At 39.9% G+C, this 20494-nt stretch overlaps 1 protein-coding gene across 1 annotated transcript in view; it reads right to left on the bottom strand.

Annotated features, from left to right (window-relative positions):
- cdin1 (CDAN1 interacting nuclease 1) overlaps positions 1 to 20494 on the bottom strand; it is a 50217-nt gene that overhangs the window by 8665 nt on the left and 21058 nt on the right. Inside the window, exons 7-11 of the mRNA XM_085342734.1 lie at positions 18873 to 18952; positions 18447 to 18496; positions 16956 to 17023; positions 15633 to 15698; positions 15365 to 15470 (exon numbers count right to left, since the gene is read on the bottom strand). Coding sequence (XP_085198860.1) covers positions 15365 to 15470; positions 15633 to 15698; positions 16956 to 17023; positions 18447 to 18496; positions 18873 to 18952 — 370 coding nt within the window. The remainder of the gene's footprint in view (positions 1 to 15364; positions 15471 to 15632; positions 15699 to 16955; positions 17024 to 18446; positions 18497 to 18872; positions 18953 to 20494) is intronic.

Here is a 20494-nt window from a genome sequence, read left to right as displayed (position 1 = left end):
AAAAAATTTGCTAAGCAAACAAAACAATAATCCTAGCTCAAGAATAGCTTAGGGCTTCTGTGTGCCTGTCGGGATTTGTCTTTTTATTACTCCCAGCCCACAGTGTCCCTTCAAAGTGAAAGAAAGCAAAAAGTCCATGTGTTTGCTGTGTTTGTGTGTGAATGCAATTGTAAGAGTAGGACAGGGAGATACAGAGAAGGAGGGAGGGAAAGAGAGACTCTGAGCTTATCGAAACTAATTAGGCAAGGGATCAGGATGGAAGTTAAATACTGGGCTACATGTAATGAAAGAAGCAGAGTGGGGGACATCTAGGGGTCAAGCCCACACCAAACAGTGGTCCTCAGGCAATCTGGTATTGATTTTCACTCGTTTGGGGATGAATGTGGATGGGAGGGAGGGAGACGAGGAGAGGCAGTAGGGCAGTCTAAGGGTCTCGTGAGTTGTCAACTTGACAGTTTAACCCCTTTTGGAGAAGAACAAACAAACAGAGGGATCTCTTGGGCTGACAGTGTTGATCTGTCATAGCGATGACACTGCAAAGCCCCACAGAATGGCCACACAGGAGAGGCGAGTGAGGAGGAAAAAAGGAGGGAGGGTGAGCTGATACAGATATGCACAGGCACATTCCTTAAGACTCAGAAGATAGGACTATGCTCCGCTCACCTTAAAATAAAAATTCAGGAGGACAAAAAAAGGACCATTCAACTGAGTCTTTAGTCTGGGTTTAATTTAATGTTATGAAAATCAAAAATAAATACAGTAACTTATCAACTAAATACTTCTGTGTATGGTTTTTCTTATAAACCTGTTTATGTTATGATGGCAGACATTAGATCAGACCAAAGTGGAACTTCAGGACCTATTTTGATCATTTTCCATGTCAAAAAGTATGGGTATCCCTGATATAGCAGTACTGGTAATGGTCCACAATCACACAGACACTCAGATGTCAGTGCTCGTCTCTTGTCAGTCTGTGAAGGCCATCACCCTCAAGCACCTTCCTTCTCATGTCCTTAAACACTCGAAGACCCTTCCACTCTTTCCCTCAGACTACCTCATCGTTTTGTCACATTGCCAAAGGGGACTCCATTACCCTAGCTAACTCTCACTTATACTTAACACACACACACACACACACACACACACACACACACACACACACACACACACACACACACAGGATAGTCACAACTAATGCTGCCCACATCAAATTAGAGAGGCCCCTATTGTCCCTATTACGGCCCGGCAATGCTCCATCATCACGGATGCTACGGGGTCCCTCACTTGTCAGAAGTTGTCAGACAGATAGGGAGACTGGATACACACAGCTGACAGGTAATCTTAATGTCTTCAATTAGCCCAATTAGGCCTGTCATAAACAATTCGATAAGTGTTCAACCAACGCAAACAGATAAACGCACGCACAAGCGCACCAAAGTACACACGCTCACACACCAAGGTCTGCAGGGTATTAATGAGAAGGGTAATGGGTATATCAGTGGACGGTTGACTTGTCTTTTGTTTCAAAGAGGGGTGTGTCCCCATCCTTTGCTCTCAGCTGTGCACTGCTGGCTGCTACCTGGTCAGTTCAAATTGTACCATCTCCTTTCATTAGCACATCGCCGACTGAGAATCTGAAAGGCCGTGACAAAATTCATTTGAGACGAGTGGGAGCAGATTGCCTGAAGCAGGTGCTATAAGGGAGATAAAACAAAAGCAGCACCTTTGTGAGGCTCGGTGTGCACATGGCTGCGTGTGTTTTCCATCTGTGTGTGTATGTGAGAGAATTTTCCCTGGTCTTCAAATTCTGTTCTTTTCCTTGCTGCGGTAAATGGGTAATGACACAAAAGTGCTTTTGACAAAAAAGGAAAGGTACCAGAGAGGAATCGGCCCAGCACACTCGGAGCATTTACAAGGCTGTGGTGAAATCTAAATATTATTTGAAGCGTGACTAAACAGGCCAACACCTTTCTGTGCAGAGGATGTGTGCTAGCTAACGCTGTTTGATTTGGTCTTTCCTTTATAATATCTTATCGCCGAGCAAAGGTGGCACCCACACTGCATCCTCGCCTTTTGTCCTCTATACGTTTCTTTATCTATTTGCATTCTCTATCAATACAAGTTTCTGCAGGGACATGGAACATGTTGAAGGGGCTGTGAAGCACAAGCTTATGTTTAAAACGGAGATTCCACAGTTTGCAAACACGAGCGTTGTGCAAAGTTAGCATCAATATTTGAACAAGAACTTCACATCAACACTGCCTTGATCTTATGTGCAGAGGCCTTGAAATGCCCCCCGTCAAGCAAAACTCTGACATTTTCAATGCAGCACTGGTCTCGGGGCATTTTTTTCTTTAAATTTAAGGCAAGAAAAGAAATGAACAAAATACAAATGTAACAAAGTTAAAACAACGCAGTGATCTGAATGGTGAAATCCCAAGGCACATTTTCATTCAAGGAGTCAAACTGGGACATGAAGACAAACCAACTGCTATCAGCAAGATCTGTGATGGACCTTTAACTCTACTTCTGATCCTTAACTCAAGTGACGGCTGGAAAACCATCCAAGGAAAAAAAAAAAAGGCAGAAAGAAAGAGAGAAAGAGAGAAAAGCCTTCACCGGGAAGTTGTAATAGGAAATTGCTCTTGGCAACTATTTGTTCAAGCACCAGATTTTTTTCGTCTTTATGCCAACCCAGTGAGCCCCCATTGGAAAACAGGGCAGGTCCCCCTAATGAGTAATCTATTTCAAAGCAGTCGTGTCTGGGCATGACAGTTTACTGAGAGGCTTGAAGAACTGGTAATTACCAGTGTTACGGGGCAATTAATGCATATTACACTGCGGCACTCATGGCGGTGACTGTCAGCTCCCCAATAAAAATGAGCACTCTTCAGCTAAAGGGTGACATTAATTGGGCCCTTAATGACTATGCAGAGGAACCAAGCCAAATAGGAACAAAACAGGGGACTCGCTCTGACACTAGCAGAGGGCTGGAAATTGGACTAAAAATGAGATTAATTGCTGTTTAGAAGGAAAAAAAAGGGGGGGGGGGGGAATGGGGAGAAAGAGGTTGGGAATTATAGGGTGCAAAGAGCAAGAACCGTTCATACAGATGACAATTCAATTAATTATTTTATATTGTATTTTCTATACCTTAAGAAGTGCAGACAGGCCTCAGGCCCATTTCAAGGGTTTTGTCTTGATATGGTGCTTATTGCATAAAGAGCTACATAAAAAAAACCTAAAAGGCAGCTTCAGATTCCATATGCTCTCGATTTAATGAACATTATCTAAAAATTTCATTCAACCATGTGCACATAACACAAAGGGGGAGTAAACATAGCAGTCAGGATGTAAATGGGGGAAAAAATAAAAAAACTCTTAAGAAGTAAATATTAAGCATTTCTGGGTTACACACTTTCCTATGAAATATAAGACTTTTAGTATGTCCTTTCACTTAAAAACAGTCTTAAAACCTTCAACAGAGCTTTCATGAAAAATAAATCAAGTAAATCTACCAAATTGCAGGCCTTCCACCCACAGAAATGTTGGTTAAAAAGAGATCAAGGATATGGGGAAGACACGAAGTAATTCTGATTAATGTTGCTAAAGCTAGGCACGTACTGAGCACCACCTGAATATGCAAGCCCCAAATCATGAAAATATCAGCATGCAAAACATGCCGTCATTTGCATACATTTTGGATTTTGGATTTCCGTGCTATTTAAATATGCAGTTAGAAATAGTCCAGCACTGCCTCTTGCGCTGTCACGCTGCACACTCACACTGTCATTGGTCCTGATAGAACTCCTTGCTTCAAAGGGAGCTTTGCAATGGAGAAGAGAATGAGCAAATATTTGAATTGCAAAAACACATCATCTTCCAAGGGGAGAAAATTCAAGACAACTTTTTAGAGTTAAAGACACCCCCAACCCCCAGCAAGCTAACCCTCTGCATACGGCACAAAAAAAGTCAACATATTCATAGTGTAAGCACACTCCTCACTAATTTACCATATCCAAATTTGCGTAATGGGATATGACATATTTTAGAGGGGATTGCGGGGAAAAAAAAAACTTTAATTTGAGGAGAGAACCATAAAATGTTTAAGCTGCTCCTGTATTTAACCGAAATCCACCATATAAATCCAGGTTCTCAGACAACCTGACATGGGTTTGATTACAGACTGAAGTGTAATTAGCCACTTCAGTTATCCCGTAGAAGGTTGGAGTGAGCAGCACCACCATCCTTGCTAGATATTTTAGCATAACTAAAGAGACCTTTACATTCTACGGGAGTACCTTTCCTCTCAGGATTCAGCACAGCCAGTTTATAGCCATTTACACGCAAGCACTCCAGGAGAATCTCAGTCGCCTTCCAACTTTTGCAAAAGTTAGAGAGAAAGTGCAATAAATAATCTTCGTGACCAATCAATAATATGACTCAGAGCATATTTGAAAGTATGAGTTCCTCACTTGGTTGCCAGAATAAATAGAACATTTAAGCCAAAAGTTACAAGTCTAGAAATGAAGGCCATGAACAACATTAACGGTACTAAATACCCATCACCAGACATCTAAAAAAACACCCCTGCACAGGGGAAAACACTCATCTCCTCTGTTTATGATTGCAAATGTATATACCACAGGCTGAGAACTACCTTGAATTTTAAATGAGGGAAAATTTAATAGTTTTACACACATACTAAGAAAACAGAATACAAGGGGAATTTCTGTAAGTATGCCTCTATAAGTAAGGCTATCAGATTGCTGCTGGAGAAAAAAATGTGTCTACTTTTTTTTTGTAATGTCTGCTTTAAACATAAGACGAATGATTGTGGATTCAGATTTCATACGATAATAAGAGGTTTGAATTAGATTTACAATATTAGCTATGTTTTAAATAGCAGTTTGAACCAGTAGTCACTGTTGCAAAATGCTACATTTTTGTGATCTCTTAACACGCACTTAGCTTTAGCCACCCAAGTCCAACCCTCCTGTGGCCTCTACCTCTTGTGAGCTACAAACCTATGCGTAGACAACTTGGAGACAAGTTTGAACAGAAATCAAACCTGAATGACGGATAGCTTTACTACACAATGACCTCTGTCACTAAGTTCTTGCCCTAAATCAATGCTGGCGATAAGAGCCCTGCGCCAGTGCTCACCTTGGTATGTTCAGCAGCAGGCCTTATCTATGGCAGGAGGAAGTATGAGTAATAACTAAAGACAAGCTACGACAAAACCACTAACCCCACCTTGTCAAACATAATTTACAATGTATATCCCTTTACCTCCTCACCCCCCACCCCCTACCTCCCACTGCTGTTAAAGAGTAATTATGGGAACCAAAGAGATTTGGGACTGAGTTTGGATGATTAGCCCATTATAGTATGCTGGGAGAGGTTTGAGTACAAGTCAGAGCAGGGCTCATATTTTCACAAGAAAAGTGAAAAAGTCAGGCTGCTGTAACTTTTGCTGTTCTGTTGTACACTCATGGTTTCATTCACAAAAATATGAATAACACTCTTATATGTCAGCAGTGCCAGATCCATGGAAAGTGGCCAAACTCTGGTGATGTACACAGTGAGAGGCTAAAGGTTAAAGTTGAAAGAAAGGCTGACAAGAAGTCGACTTTATGAAGATTATAGCACTACAAACTCTGAGACCTTTCAATAGTTTTTCATTTGACTGTGTCTGATGAAGTATGTGTGTGAGACAGAGAAAGACACAGAGCCAGGCAGGAGAGCGAGCATGCTTCCAGGCAGTTGCATCAAAATGGAGCCAGAGACCAAATATGACATCAAACATTGCAATTAACTGACCCCTTTCTCTTAGAGTCACAGTTTGAAAAGCCGTGCCTTTAAAACCCTGATTAAAATATGTTTGCGCTCTCATTCAAAATGACATTTGACAAGGTTAGTAATATTTCAACTAACTGTAAAAACATTCTTGCAGACGTAATCCTTTTTTCCATCACTTTGCAGAGGCGCAGGTAACCTCCGAGTGAGTTTCCCATGAACTCAGTGCTAAAATTTGAAAACAAAACGGCTGGGGGAAGGAAAAAAAAAAGTTCAAAAGTTTCACTCGAGTGTGTTTTGTTTCACCCGGGCAGCTGAAGCTAAATGTTTTCTGATCATTATTCAGAGCATTTATCCCCTTTCTAATTCAAACCACAATGAGAATTTAAAACGCAGCCAGGGTTTTTTCACTTTATTCCCTCCGACCACGAACTCCATCCTTAGCAGGGACCCAAGGGGGTGAAGACTGTCAGCATGTCTGAGAATAGAGTTCCTCAAACCGTTAAACCCCCTCATCACCAAATTAGGAGGTGTATTTTGGAGCTTAATGGTATGTCCAATGGAAAGTTGAATAAAAAGTTATGCAAGATGTAATTTAACGGTGCATGACAGTATATATTTAAATATAAACTGTATATGAAATATTTTTTACATGGGTTTAGGAGTACCAACTTTGGTTTGGAATCAACTTTGAGTCCAAGTTTTAAAAAAAGGAACGCAGTCAGAAAACTTAAGTAAACAAAAAGAAAACAGCGTCTGAGACAGTCATTGGTTCTGACAAAACAAGTGGGAGATAAGCAATGAAAAAAATGGGAAGAGATCAGAAATGGTCAAGCCAAAACTCTGTCTGAAGTTAACAGTTTTCAAATCCATTCCAATCGCAGGAGAAGAGAATGTGAAGTGTCGGGCTGGACAGTGAGCCAGCAGAGGCTTTGCTGCAGCTGCGCTCAAATGGAAGTGGCACTTTCTATCAGAGGCCTTTCACCAGACAGCTCTATTCTGCCCGTTCACTTTTAACCTCACAGACACATAACAAAAAGATACGAGTGGTCATTTAAGACGTGCGCACTCGTCATTGAAGAGACAGATTCGGGGTTTAACATTGGGATAGACTCATGGTGCGAATGTGCCAACTGATAGAGATATCACTCAAAATGAGAAATAGATTTCTTTGACATCTCTATGGCGGCCATTCAAAGGGGGTGGGGTCAAAGCCTCAAACTCTGTTAAGAGTTTAGATTTCACTTGTTCAGAAATATATGCCCCTGTTAACTTGCATCAGTCTAGAGGAAAAGGATTGCGTGCCATCTGTTTCGGCTTATGGTGAAAAATCACATCAACAAATGTTACAGGATTTTTTGTTCCAAAATCACATATAGACCTCAACGAAGTTTATTTCAAAACAGTCATAAAAAAACAAACACAGAACAGAAATACTGATACCATCAAAGATGTGGTGAAAAATATATAAGCAGAAATTTTCTTGTGTTCATTTTATTCTACACAGTTTTCATAAGAGCCAGCAGCCAGACGCATTTTTTTCTTCCAATCGTTTATAGACCTGACAGAGTTTGTGCAGACAAATCTGCTGACCTGATAGATCCTGTACATTAACCCCAAGAATTGATGAGCGAAAGCAGAAGGTCGGCACTTGGACACAGGCTCCTCATGTGTCTTTGATTACACACTCCCACTAAAGGATAGGCAGGCAGAGATGTTTAAGCTATCAGGCAATCAGACCGCCGAGAGACGTGAAACTCAAACCAGAGACAGGAGAAGGAAAGGGCTGCCTGGGAACAAAGATGGGGGAAGAGGGTTCTGACGAAGCTCTTTAACAAATGCCAGGCCAGTGAGGGGAAAAACTCAAATGTGCTTATATCTCTTTCAGTGTTTCTGGCAACAATGCAAAGAAGTGAATTAATACTGAAATATAAAACATTGTTCTCAAAAATAAATATCTCTTCATATGGTATTTAAACTAAATTACTTTTGGTACATCAGTCACAATGACTGCTACTGGATACAATCGGATATAGGATTTAAATATGAGAACAAGCAATTCAAATGTACTTTTGAATAGAAATTAGGTCATATGACAAATGATAAAAAATAGAAATCTCTTCTTAACTGCAGTTGAGAATGCTTAGAGTACATTTAAAATAGCATGGCTGCTTTTGAAGTCATTTGGAGGCCAACTGGTGTTTTTTTTTTTAAATATAATTTATTTTATTCTTTAAAATCCTTTCTGTTACTTGCTGCATTATCAGAGAAGAGTTTGTGAGATATAACGAAAACAGGAAGAACTTTGCCTCCTGGTTTAGAATATCAAAAGCTTTTTATAGGTATAAATCACCAAGAGCCTTTTGTCAGGATCTTTTTAACTTTCATACACACACAGATGAATGTGAGCCAGGAAAGCACTTAAAACTGCAGTACACACATGCACATGTATTGCAAGTGTACGGTTTTGTGTGTGTGTGTGTGTGTGTGTGTGTTTCTTCACTGTATATGATCAGAATTCTGCTGGTAATATTAGTTACAGAAATCCAATCATTACTTGTTTGATTAAGCGAGAAAAAAAAGATACAAAGCTAAAAGCGTGGAAGCTAAATAAGAGGCTGAAGTCAGTGTGGAGGGGAAAAGGAAACAAGAATGAGCGGGAAAAAACAACAACAATAAAAAACAAGGTTATGTGAGGGACAGTGTGTCTATAAAAAGAAGCCTACTGTCTAGGTTATCTATAAGGAACCACTTATCACAAGCGACCAGCTTCACACAGTGACTGATGGGCCTCTACAGACCACGAGTACCAGCACATTATCTGGTACACACAGTGCTGCTCTTTAAACACAAAAGGCAGAAATATGAAGCATTGTTTCCTTGGTTGTCATTTGTTAAAAAATAATTCTTTTATTTTTGGACTGGAATAAAAAAAAAGTGTTTACCGTTTCCGTGCCAGCAAATACACAAAGACAATGCTGACCAACATAAATTAATGCTAAATTAGCCTAATTGAACCATTAATTTCTCGCCATGACCGATTTATAGCAGAACTCGCAGGTCTTTAAATGAAAAAACTAGATCAATATAACAGATACTACTCACACGTACTCGCATTATCTCTAGAACTTATCTAGATAGAAGTGAAGATATTTAGCACCTGTGAGTGTGCAGGCCTTTGTGTGATGCATATAAAGCATCATGTAGTGTGTGACAAATCTATTTGTCCCGCTGTCAAGAAAATATTACTGCAGGTTTAACATCACATTGAGGGTAATGTAGATTTGAATGTCCTTTAGAGGTCAGACAGCCATTAAAATTCTCCTGTTAGACTGACTTTTACAAAAAGCCTTTCGATTCCTTGCCCACTAGTCTCTCTGTGCTTTTGACAAATGCTGCTGGCTTCTTCCTGGATTGAAACCCAGAAGGTCAATGTAGAGGAAAAAAGAAGGAGAAGAAGGCGGCGAGACTGAGAAAATGAGGGGGGGAGGAGTGAGTCTTTTTAAGTGTGATGACATACATCGTGAAAGCTGACAAAAAAAATGTACGTTCATCTTCAAAAAGTTCCATACCAAAACAGGAATTCATGGAGCAGACATGCTTGCACCTCATTTTACTTCAGGCTTTCCTCTCCATCTCACAGTGTCACAGGCAAGCAGCAAGACAGGAGGAGGGGTATATATCGCTGGGGTGCCGCTTTCTGTCCTGCTCTTCGTTTATACACACAGCGCGATGTCAAAGCTGCTCTCACATTCAATGGTAAATGACAAATTTGGATAATGCACACATACAACCCTACCAACATAAATAGGAGACATGGGGCTTAACCAGAGCTAAATCCTGAGGCTGCCAGAGACCTGAGAGTGCGGATTACACCCCAGACGTCTTAAACAATGCACCCAAATGTGCATCCTTAAAAGTATGAAATCCTTGAAGCATCACGGCCGACTTGTCATTTACCATTAATATTCCAAGTAGCTTGCTCTGTGAGGGCTAGCATTGCACTTCTGTGGGCTGACGTTCCCCAAAACAAACACTTGCGAAGCCCTAAAGGAACCACCACTGTGGATGGCTATTTTTCTTGCTGTGGAATATTCTACGTGAGGATGTCATAACAAAGGAAACAATAAAAGAGGCCACGTTCCTGCACTGCATGGGGCATCCATAACTATAAATAGCAGGAAGGCTATGCGGAGACAGTTATGCTTTATCAGAACCCCCCCCCCCCACAAAACAACTAGAATTTTCTATTGATATTAAGTGCCCAAAACTACACAACAGAAGAAAAACTGTAAGCCAGAAAAAAAAAGCTCTTTCTTAAACATCACAAGAGAATAGATTAATTGAGAAACTAAAAGACTGCTGGCTGGTGCTATAATGAATCTATTCAAATATTGTTTCTGTCACTTTAGTGACTATCAGCTATTCATTAAAGGCTAATATTGCCATGGATACTTTTTTATTTATTTATTTTTCACCCCCTTTCTTTGTCTTGCACATTTATGACAAGAACCTGAGGTAAGGTATGGCAGGGCACAGGTCTTGGAGGTGTCACACTGTCACCCCAGAAGCGCCAGTACCTGTCCTCAGGGATGGCCTTGTAATGTCCAGCCTCATTGAATCAGTGGCAGCCACGGCCTTTGGGCTCCCTCGCTCAGGTGACATCCCCTATCTGCTCTTCCTTTGTGATGTCCTAGATGCTGAGGCCTTTAATACTCTTATGCCACTGCATTAACTGGGACTATACGAGAAAACATGTGCAGAAGCACACAAGGTCAAAACATTATTTCTAAATATGAGCAGCTTCAGTCATATATAAACAGTTATTTAAGTGAACACAAACTACATTTATGGATCCAAATATCTAGAAGAAGGCCTTACATATTTTAAAGCTAAAAGTACCAGCTGATGAATTCAATAGGGCATATCAAACACCCACTGTAACATTACACTCCACTCCACTAATTAGGCATTCCTGTTATCAAGGCTTTAGAAAGTTCAACAAAAATGATGGACATGTCCATTAAAAATGGATGGCAATGTTCAATATCATGAATCGAGAAATTAATTTGATGTCGCAAATGGATTGACATTCTGAGACTAACAGGCTTAATGCGCAATTTCATCTGTAAAACCTACAGCATGCAGCCCTTGATATAACTAGAAAAAGTTCACAAAGAACTGGAGATTTCTAATTGTGGTCGTGTCAACTAATATAAAACATCACAAAAATCTTAGGTATGTCTATTTATGAGGTAATGTGTCAGCAAGCAGATCATTGATGTTATAGGAACGGTCTGGTGAGACTTTGGAATTATGACTTTCTCATTAGTTTTACCATTTCCTCCATCACAAAAGTGTAACAAAGGACGCACATAAGCAGATAAGAATGGAGATCAATGAGTGCTTTTGGTGCATGAGAATTTTATGCTACTAATTATGTGGGGACATAAATTATCAGCATTACAACAAGGCCTTCAAAATTACTGAAACAAAGGAGCCAGATGAAACATAATGCGTGTGTGTGCATTCAAGTCTCACTAAATTTGCAAGTGGTCAAGCCAGATGATGTATAATAGCAAACCCAAAAGTCTTAACCCCCATTTCATATGAGGGAGAAATGAGGCATACTGTCCCATTATTTTGCTATAAATCATTTTTTGTGGACGTCTGACAGCTTTTTATCAGATCTAACCTTTTCAAGCCTCCATTAAGAGTGCTAACATTTTCAACTCTGACACATTTGCAGTTTACGAATCGCACAGCTGATTTACTTTGGGAGGAGGGGAGCTGGCGTCCACGCTCATTGTCACACAGGCTTTTCATTGTGTTCGGCTGGGTGGAATAGGGAAAGGGAACGAAGGGAAAGAGCTGAAAAGTGATGAATGAGCTCTGAATTACACTCGTTTATACCCACATTTACATGTTTAATCTACTAAAACACGATAAAAAAGTTATTTTCTTGGTTGCTGCATTTTCTGATTTACCTGATTGATTATTTTTGGTACACAAATGCTGCAATAAAGGCAATTAGCTACCTCAATGAACCTAAAAAGTCTGGCGGGTTAACAATAAGCATGCAATAAGGTTTCTGAGCCTGGATATATTGTAGTTTTGACAGTTTTCTGCTCTCCTGATAATAAGGACCAGTCATTAAACTTTAGCTCCATCAAGTATAAAAACTTATTTAGTTTTTTTTGTCCTTCATTCTAAAAAAGTAGCCTTTACAAGTGGTTTAATAAGCAACTATAATCTTTTTTTTTTTTAATTATCCAATTATGTCAACTATTATTCAGTCAAATGGTAAAAACCCAAATCTCTATTGCTACATAACTTAGGCAAATGTTTCAACAATATTTGAGTGCAAAAATAATCAAGAAGTCAGCAAATAATAATTATCTCCATGGTCTCTGGATTAAAGTATGAGATCACCTAGACAGACAAATGCATGAGCAGAATTTGAATTGCTGCTTGCAGAGTTATGGAAGGAACTTTGCCAAGCGTAATTGATATAAGTACACCATAATCAACTAGGGGCAGTTAAGGTGCTACCACATAAGAGTCCATATTTCATTACATGCTGTGTTTAACCTTATCCACTTCTCCTAAAACACACAAGAGGCTCATTATGTGTTTAATATTCACCAGCAGGTGAATAATTTTTATGCAACTCTGATAGTTGCGCGAGATGGATCACTCAATTATCTGAACATCCGTCAGAGCAGAGGGCTCACTGGCTCTGGAACGCCACCAGCTAAGATTGATGGCTGGAAGACACCAATAGCTGCTGTTTCACCATCTCATCCAGGCACTGGGCCTGAACACGCTGTCTGATTCTGCAGAAGACTGTCTTTTTCTCTCCATTTTTTTCTGTCCTCTCCCTTTTTTTCTTGGGAGCATTGTAGGTGAAGCGTCATTACCCCTCACTCCACTGAAGAGGGGTTCATTATGGGGTTACTGTGTTGGCAAGACTATTGTTTGGATGATAAATGCAGTTGGTGAGGGCTTTGGAGGGAAAATTAGTTATGTTTTTTCTATCCGTCTACAAAAACACATCCTTACTCTGTAATGCTTGAGGGCAAGTGAAGAACAATTAACACAGTTCTGGGTAACCCAGCTCAGTTAAAGCAAAGAAGGAATTCATGAAAAATAAGCAAATCACTGGAAATGTCAATCAGAGGCAATGAAGTAATTACAAACACTGGTGTGCCCTTCTTAGGGTGGTCAAAAAGGAAACTGAACAGTTTAGACTTTGAAATCGGACTGAGCAATGAAGGAATGGACAAATATTTCAAACATCAACCTGTTGGTTGATGTTTGAAACTTAGACCAACTAACGAGAGATGAAGTGAAAAGTGAAGTAGACACTATCTAGCCCAAAGTGAATGAGTTCTTAAACCAAAAACACGAGACATTATATCATGTATATGGAGTAGGGACTTACAGATAAAGATTTAAACAGCCCACACCTATGGCTAAATTCAACCTTCTTTTGGATCTCAACAAAACACCTAATTCTGTACATGCTGCAGTACTAACACACGGTCAACATCACACATCCAGACCGACTAACAGAGGACTGTTATAACATTGTCTTTGTTGTTGCCACTGCTTAAACAAAAGTCTCCAAGACCGCATTTGACATGTTAACAGAATCAGAGGAAGAAAAAAAAAAAAACAGCCTTGCCTTCAGCTGGTAATGATACCGTTCTCTTTTCACCTGCTGCTCTTAACAGGTTATAGTTTTGTGTCATTGCGTTTCCAAACACAAACATGAACATCAGGGACTACACTTGTACTTCAAATGATCATGCGTATGGTCTAACAGAAAGATTAGGGCACATTTTGAAATGTCAGTTGTAAATGTCAAATAAAATTTACAGGGGTGCTGAAAAAGGTGGGGTCTGACATTTTTTCTTTCTCTTTTTTTGACACAGAATGTTTGTCTGACTGGCTGCTGGCTGACGTGATAGGATCTACTTTGTCAGTACCTTAATATACTTGGACAAGGCTAGCCTTGTGAATATAAATGACAGACACATATGAGCAAATATATAAGGCTCAGACTAACACAAACTATCCAACCAAGCTGCAAGTATTCCAGAAAGATCAGCATTTGGCTGCAACACTGATCAGATAGCATTTCACAGTGTCGATGAGCTCAGGTGGTAGAGCAGATCAGCTACTAACCGGAAGTTTGGTGGTTCAATCCCAGGCTTCTCCAGTCTGCATGCCAAATATCCTTGGGCAAGATACTAACCCAATGTTGCTCTCCGATGCATCCATCGGAGTGCGAATGTGTATGAATGTTAGATAGTAAGCACTTAACAAGCTTGTGTGAATGGGCGTGATTGGGTCAATGAATTAGTAGTATAAAGCTTTGAGTCACTCAGAGTAGAAAAGCGCTATATAAGAACCAGTCCAATGCAATGCAACACTTTAAAAACCTCTTGAATCAAAGCTGAAAGCCTGGACTTTAGTCACATCTTGACTGTTTGATTTAAAATCCAGTGTGGTGGTGTTCACAGGTAAGATTACAAAAACTGTGTCCTTGTCCAAATACTTTTAGACCTAATTCTATGAATACATCAAATCTCAAACTAATCTCATTATATCACGTACTGCACACATTCTAATAAATCATACAGACATGAGAGAAACCTCCAACTGGTCATGGCAGATGGTTGCCCCTCCCAAGCCTGGTTTAAGTTTGTTTGTATTAAAAGGGAGTTTTTCCTTCTCACTGTCACCAAGTGCTTGCTCAAAGGGGGCAGTTTACTTGTTGGGGTTTCTCTCTATTATTGTAGAGTCTTTACCTTACAATATAAAGCACCTTAAGGTGACCGTTGTTGAGTACTTTGTTACTCTGTGTTTTGAAAAGTGCCATACAAATAAAGTTATCATAATTCACTGAACACAGCATCAATGACGAGAACCTGCACCACCATGTCAGCTAACCATTAGTGGAGGATCAGGGCTATAGTGTGATATGGGAACCTGGTGTCAGCCAAGGCTAAGATGTGGACTCCACTTGTTTGTGTCCACTCTATTCAGGTTTCAAATTAAATATTAAATAGGTCAGTATGTTCTACAGGTTATCACTTCTAAGATTCATTGAAAAATGTATTTGCGCACATATACCTCTGTCCCGCCACCGTCAGGACCTGCTCCTGTCCAAAAGTTCTCATGCTACAGAGGCCAGGCATTAGTCACCCATTTCCTTGCTTCCCTTCCAACACAATGTGTTTATTCAACAAAACAATCAAGCTCACAGGCAGACCATTCAGGCTCTAAAGGTCTCAGAGAACATGAGTGAATGTGGAAGTAGTGTAATGTGCAGCTGTAGCATGTGGAATCCTGTGGTTAAAGTGGCCTTTGCCAGAGAGGAAGTGGTAAGCATTGGCGGACAGAGATAGGAGTTCTTTATACAACTGAGAATACCTGATCATAGTTTCTAGTGAAAAAGGAGAAGTTATAAAGAATATGAAAACTGATAAAATAACATTGGCAAATTTTTGATGGCCAATAAAGTAAACAAAACAGATAAAAAAAAGAGAGGGCTCACCTGTTCCAATAGCTCCAGAATTGTTCATTGAGATAGGTTTGATGGCTTTGATCATCTCCAAAAGAGGCTTTGCTCTCAATCCAGTGTACAATGTGTCCTTCCACAGCTTTTCATAAATAACAAAACACAGCAAATCTAAGAAAACTAGTTAGACGAGGTCATTTGTTTTGTTTGTTTCTTCAGTCATATACAAAAAAATCCCAAAACTTTTTGACAATAGAGATGCCTAAGGTTGAAGTGAGGTTACATTCATAATGTAAATACTAACCAACTGGAACCTCCAGGATGATATCAGGTGTTTTGTCGTAGCCCATAGTTCTCAGGTGGTTTTCATCTATTGAAAATAAAAGTTTAGAAATGTTATGCTTGCTGTTTTGCAGTAACCTTCTATATGAACAATCAGTCACAGGCTGCTGATCTAACTGCTTTCACAAAGATGCTGGTAACAAACTGCTCAGCGTGAGCAAAGCAGAAAAACAGCAGTAGAGCACAGCCAGTGTAGTTAAACCATTATCTACATCTGTCACGTATTTGCTGTCACTGCACAAAATACTCTAAACTCCAGTTACAGTATTGCTCTCTTTGGCAGTGCTTTATAAAATATACAGAAAGGAGACAAGGCTGGCATTATAGTCTCTGCAAGCCTGACCCTTGCCTGCACAAGCTGTAGCCATTGTCCTTGACTTCTGGCGTGCTCTAGCCATTATCCCTCCAACACCTGATTTCTCCATTAAATCTCACTGACCAGGTCATTCAGTTCCAAAGGCCTGCCTCTTTGTCTTCAGCCAAGCTCAACTAATGGGGCATGGAAGAGAATTGTGGCTAGATGGAGGGTGGCGGTTAGTGCTGGTGAAGAGGTAGCATCAGCCACGGATGAAGAAAGAGAGCAGAGAGAGGTCACCGAGGCTACCAGAGGACTGTGGTAGATATCCAGGCATCCAAGATGTTGTAATGTCGGTGTAGAAATGTGTTTGTGTGTATAAGGATGGGAACCTCTGTACACACCCACTGGGCTGTTGACATTCTCATGTGGCTCTGATCGCCTTTTTTAGATCAGCTTTGATTAAAATTAATGGTCCATTCCTGCTGTTGGGTAGCTTATTTCCAATCCATTTATCAGATGGGGTGAGGCTGCTTCAGTGGCCCTCGTGCCCCTCGAACTCTGACAGCTTTAGAACAGTCTTCTGTACAGCCCTGAAGAAAGGTCAGCACTCCATGTCCAAATAAATGATACGGCCGTAATGACAGTGGGAATGATTCTTATTCTTCATCACTCATCTGACCTAGTAAATGATGATGGGATGGGGTGATATGAGGATGGGAGGATTCTATAGTTCCATACCTGAACATTCCATCTTCATTTAATTTGATCTGAATATGGCAATAGCATCAGAAAAATAGATGATATTCAGAGAACAATCTGTTTGATTTTCTGTAAACATCAAATCCCCCAAAACAGCTTTACGCAGAGAGAAATATAAATAAATAAAAAATATTTGCAGTCAAGAATGTCCATATGGTTCCAATATGACTTATGAGTTGTTTTCATTTTCATGTTAAAATGTAATGAGAAGGTCAAAGGATGGCTTACCCAGAAAGGAAAGGTTCTTCTCCTTCAGTTTTTCCCGGAGCAGCACTTCATGCTCATGGCCTATGGCGCTGAGAATCGAGTCAAGGATTCCAACAATACTACGATACATTTGACTTTTAAATTTAAATTCTCTGGAAACCAGAAAATTCAGTGCTCGACTACATGCACATGTTTACCATCAGTTACAGTTAAGAATCTGCTCTTCTCCATTATTGATTTACTATGCAAAGCAAAAGCCATTTCTCCTCATGCTAACATACAGTAAAGCATAATCAGAGTTCGGGTCAAGTTAAATCTGCTTTCACAACAAATCTCTGAAGTGCATTATCTAAATAAGAAAGAAAAAACAAATGCCAATTTGACAAAATGCATAAAGTGCATAGATGAGATACTCTGCCTAGTACTTTATAATATTTGAAGAAAAAATACTTTTAGAATAAATGCCATATTGTATTAAGGATGTGCAAAGCTTGAAGGCACATAAAAGGAAATATGCAATGATGATGGTTTTATTTTTGAAAGAGAAAAAGAAGCTCTTATAGAAATATATTACCCTCTAAAAACTAAAACAACCAAAATGGTTTCTAATTACATAAATATATATATATTTATACATACTGTAACTAGTAGCCACGCAACTGATTCAATGTGTGGATGACTTCTTTGAAAGAACATAGCAGTGCGGTGGTTATAATGAACTCTCTGTGGCAGAGTAACTGATTTTAAGTTGACACTGAGAGGACTGCCACAGAATGTTAAAAAAGGGGGGGATGTGGAAGGAGGGTATAGGGACAAGGTTGACTGGCTATGAACAGAACAACACAGCCCCACCACGGGCAAGAAAGCCTGGACAGACACAATAACATACGGACGTGCACGTGTACACCGACTCAAATAATTCTCCTCCCCTTGAAAATAGCTGATCTGCTACCCAGCTGGTTGCCCCTAAAAAAGCCCGAGCTCCATTCTGCCCCTACAGCCAAGGTCCTACTAGACGAGTAGGGGGTGTGTGTAGGTGGGGAAAGTGTGTGGGAAGAATAGTAATGAGGTGGACAAATTAATTATAAATGAATAATAAATCATTACCTTAAGTTAGACAAATGTAGTAAAAACTTTCTGTAGTGCACATCTGAATAAAATGATCAGAAGTAAATAGTAATGAATTAAAATGCATTTAAAAATATGTATGTAACAGTATTAGCTCTTTTTCCTGTTCCAAAAAGCTTTTGAATTATATTTCTTTTCTTGTATCATAGAACATTGGGTCTGATTCACAGCATGCACATAGAGATGCATTTAGATCAGCCTATCCTCTCCTCCTCTTCCCTCCATCGCCTTCCAGCCCCTGTATGGATGATAGTGGGATGGCAGGCAGGATGAAACACTTCCTCTGTGAAGCAGAACTTTTATGTCAGGTGAAGCCAGACACATCTCATCCCCTTCAATAGCTCCTCGTCAATTTCAGGCTTAAAATTTTATGGGATAGGATACTGTTTGATGCAGTCTACCAGCGGTCCATAACAGCAGTCATTTATTGTGCACTGAAAAGAGGGGGAAGAAATATTATGGCGTGCCAAAAGGGTGGGTGGGTGTAAGGGAGGTGAGGGAAGCCCATACACTGCTGGAAAAAAAAGGAGAAAACACAGGAGATGCTGGCAGACTGGCAGGCATGACCGCCGGCTCTCACGTGACCTCATCAGCAAACATGAGCCGCTGATGCCGTCTGTCAGCCAGGTGTAGAGTACCATTTTTTTTTGAAAACTCACTGTGCACAAGCAATTTTCGATTTGTTAAGTAGAGACACAGCAAATGCCTTAAAATAATAACATTTCACATAATTAAATAGAATTATCTCTCTCAGGCAATTAAACAGTTCTCTGGAAAATGTTAATTAAGTACAAAACTTAAAACCCTTACTTGGTAGACATTACTGGCCAAAATTTGGTCTGGAATTAAAGATGGCTCCTTCAGCATGCTGTTGAGGACTGATTTAGATGCTGAGAATAAGACAGCAAAAGAAGAGAGGGAGACAGACAGAAAAAGGAAAAAAATAATGACCACATAATTTTATTCAAGAAAATGTCTAACTGCTGGATTTAACCAAGCAAAACAGTTAGTGTTATAAACAAAACCAGCCCGGACAGCCTCTAACCCACCAACCTGTGTACAGTATTTCTGCACTAGCCTATTAGATGGTTGCTTGGTGTCTGTACAGATTTTCTATAGATAAATGTTTCAGTCCAAAGCACAGGCGCTTCATGTAGTTTATCTATGTTATGAACGCTGACTATTCTGCATCTCTCATCCCTATTCTTGCTCTACTAACATTATAAATCAGAAAGGGAGGCCTGCGAATCGACTCGCTGTTACTGCAACAGCAAAAAATTCCTTAAATCATTTCTTAAAAAAGATTTGGATTAAATGGATTGTATCACCGTGTGACGAAATGGTTGAGGCACACCATTTTAGTGATATATATGTACACATGCGCCTGACAGATTTGGCGCATTAGAGACAATACATGGAATGTTTCTATTCACATTTCAGGCATGGATGGTGCCTATACCAACATCGCAGAAGTTCTCAAGCGCATCTAGGAAACTGCACACAGTATATAACGGTTATAGACACGATGGCTTATTTAAAAATTAATACAATTTTGAAAAAAAAAGTTACAAAAAAATGTAATAAATCAATTGATAGCCATCTGGATCATTAGGCCTCTGTTAGATAAATTTCACCCACAGAAAGGCGGGTGAAAAAAAAAAAAAAAAAAAAAAGGCGGGCTGTTCTTTTCTATGCTCTCATCCCCTACACACTTAGGGAAACTACCACAAACAAGATAGCCATTGCTATGATCCCTCATCTACCTTATGATGAAATAAAAAGTAGAGGAGGTGGAAGAAGAACAAAAGCGCCTCCTCCTTTCTTCGTCTCTATCTTTTCCTGCATAGGCTTTTTTTTCTTGTTTTGTGCAACCTGCTTTCTGTTTTAGTCTCTCCCAGCCAGCTACAGTGCTCCCCCAGCCCATCCCATAACCCCACACTCCCTCTTAGAGCTGCAAGGCACAGGGCAGTGCTTTATTTCTCTGCTCATTTTTCTCAGAGATTGGTACCTTCACACGCAGATCCATACCATGCTCCTGTGCAATGCGGGTGGTGGTGAAGAAAGAGGGTTATATTTTCCCCTTGAGTTAGGACACCTCATGACAAATGATAATGGATAATCAATAAAGTGGGAAATATGAGGCAGCAAACTTTATGAAGCCAGGAGACATATTACTCCCCAACAACACTGGTTTCCCTTAACAAAGTCACTACTCGACTGTGCCTAATAATCTGAAGGAAAATCAAAGGACCCGCAACCACATCAGCAATATTGGCAATGTATTCCACTTTAATGGCATTTTGATTGATTTTTTCCCTCTTCCTAATGGTCTTTTTATAGATTTGACGCTGTTTCTGCAAAACAGTAGTGTGTAATAAACCTCCCTGAAGGCAAACGTTAGCCATTAAAGCTCTTGTCTTACTAGCACTCAT

The sequence above is a fragment of the Diplotaxodon limnothrissa genome, linkage group LG19 (assembly GCF_057381915.1).
Source record: "Diplotaxodon limnothrissa isolate DT_005_m linkage group LG19, D_limnothrissa_male_GT1.1, whole genome shotgun sequence".
NCBI lineage: Eukaryota > Metazoa > Chordata > Actinopteri > Cichliformes > Cichlidae > Diplotaxodon > Diplotaxodon limnothrissa.
This window is presented reverse-complemented; position numbering and strand designations above follow the sequence as displayed.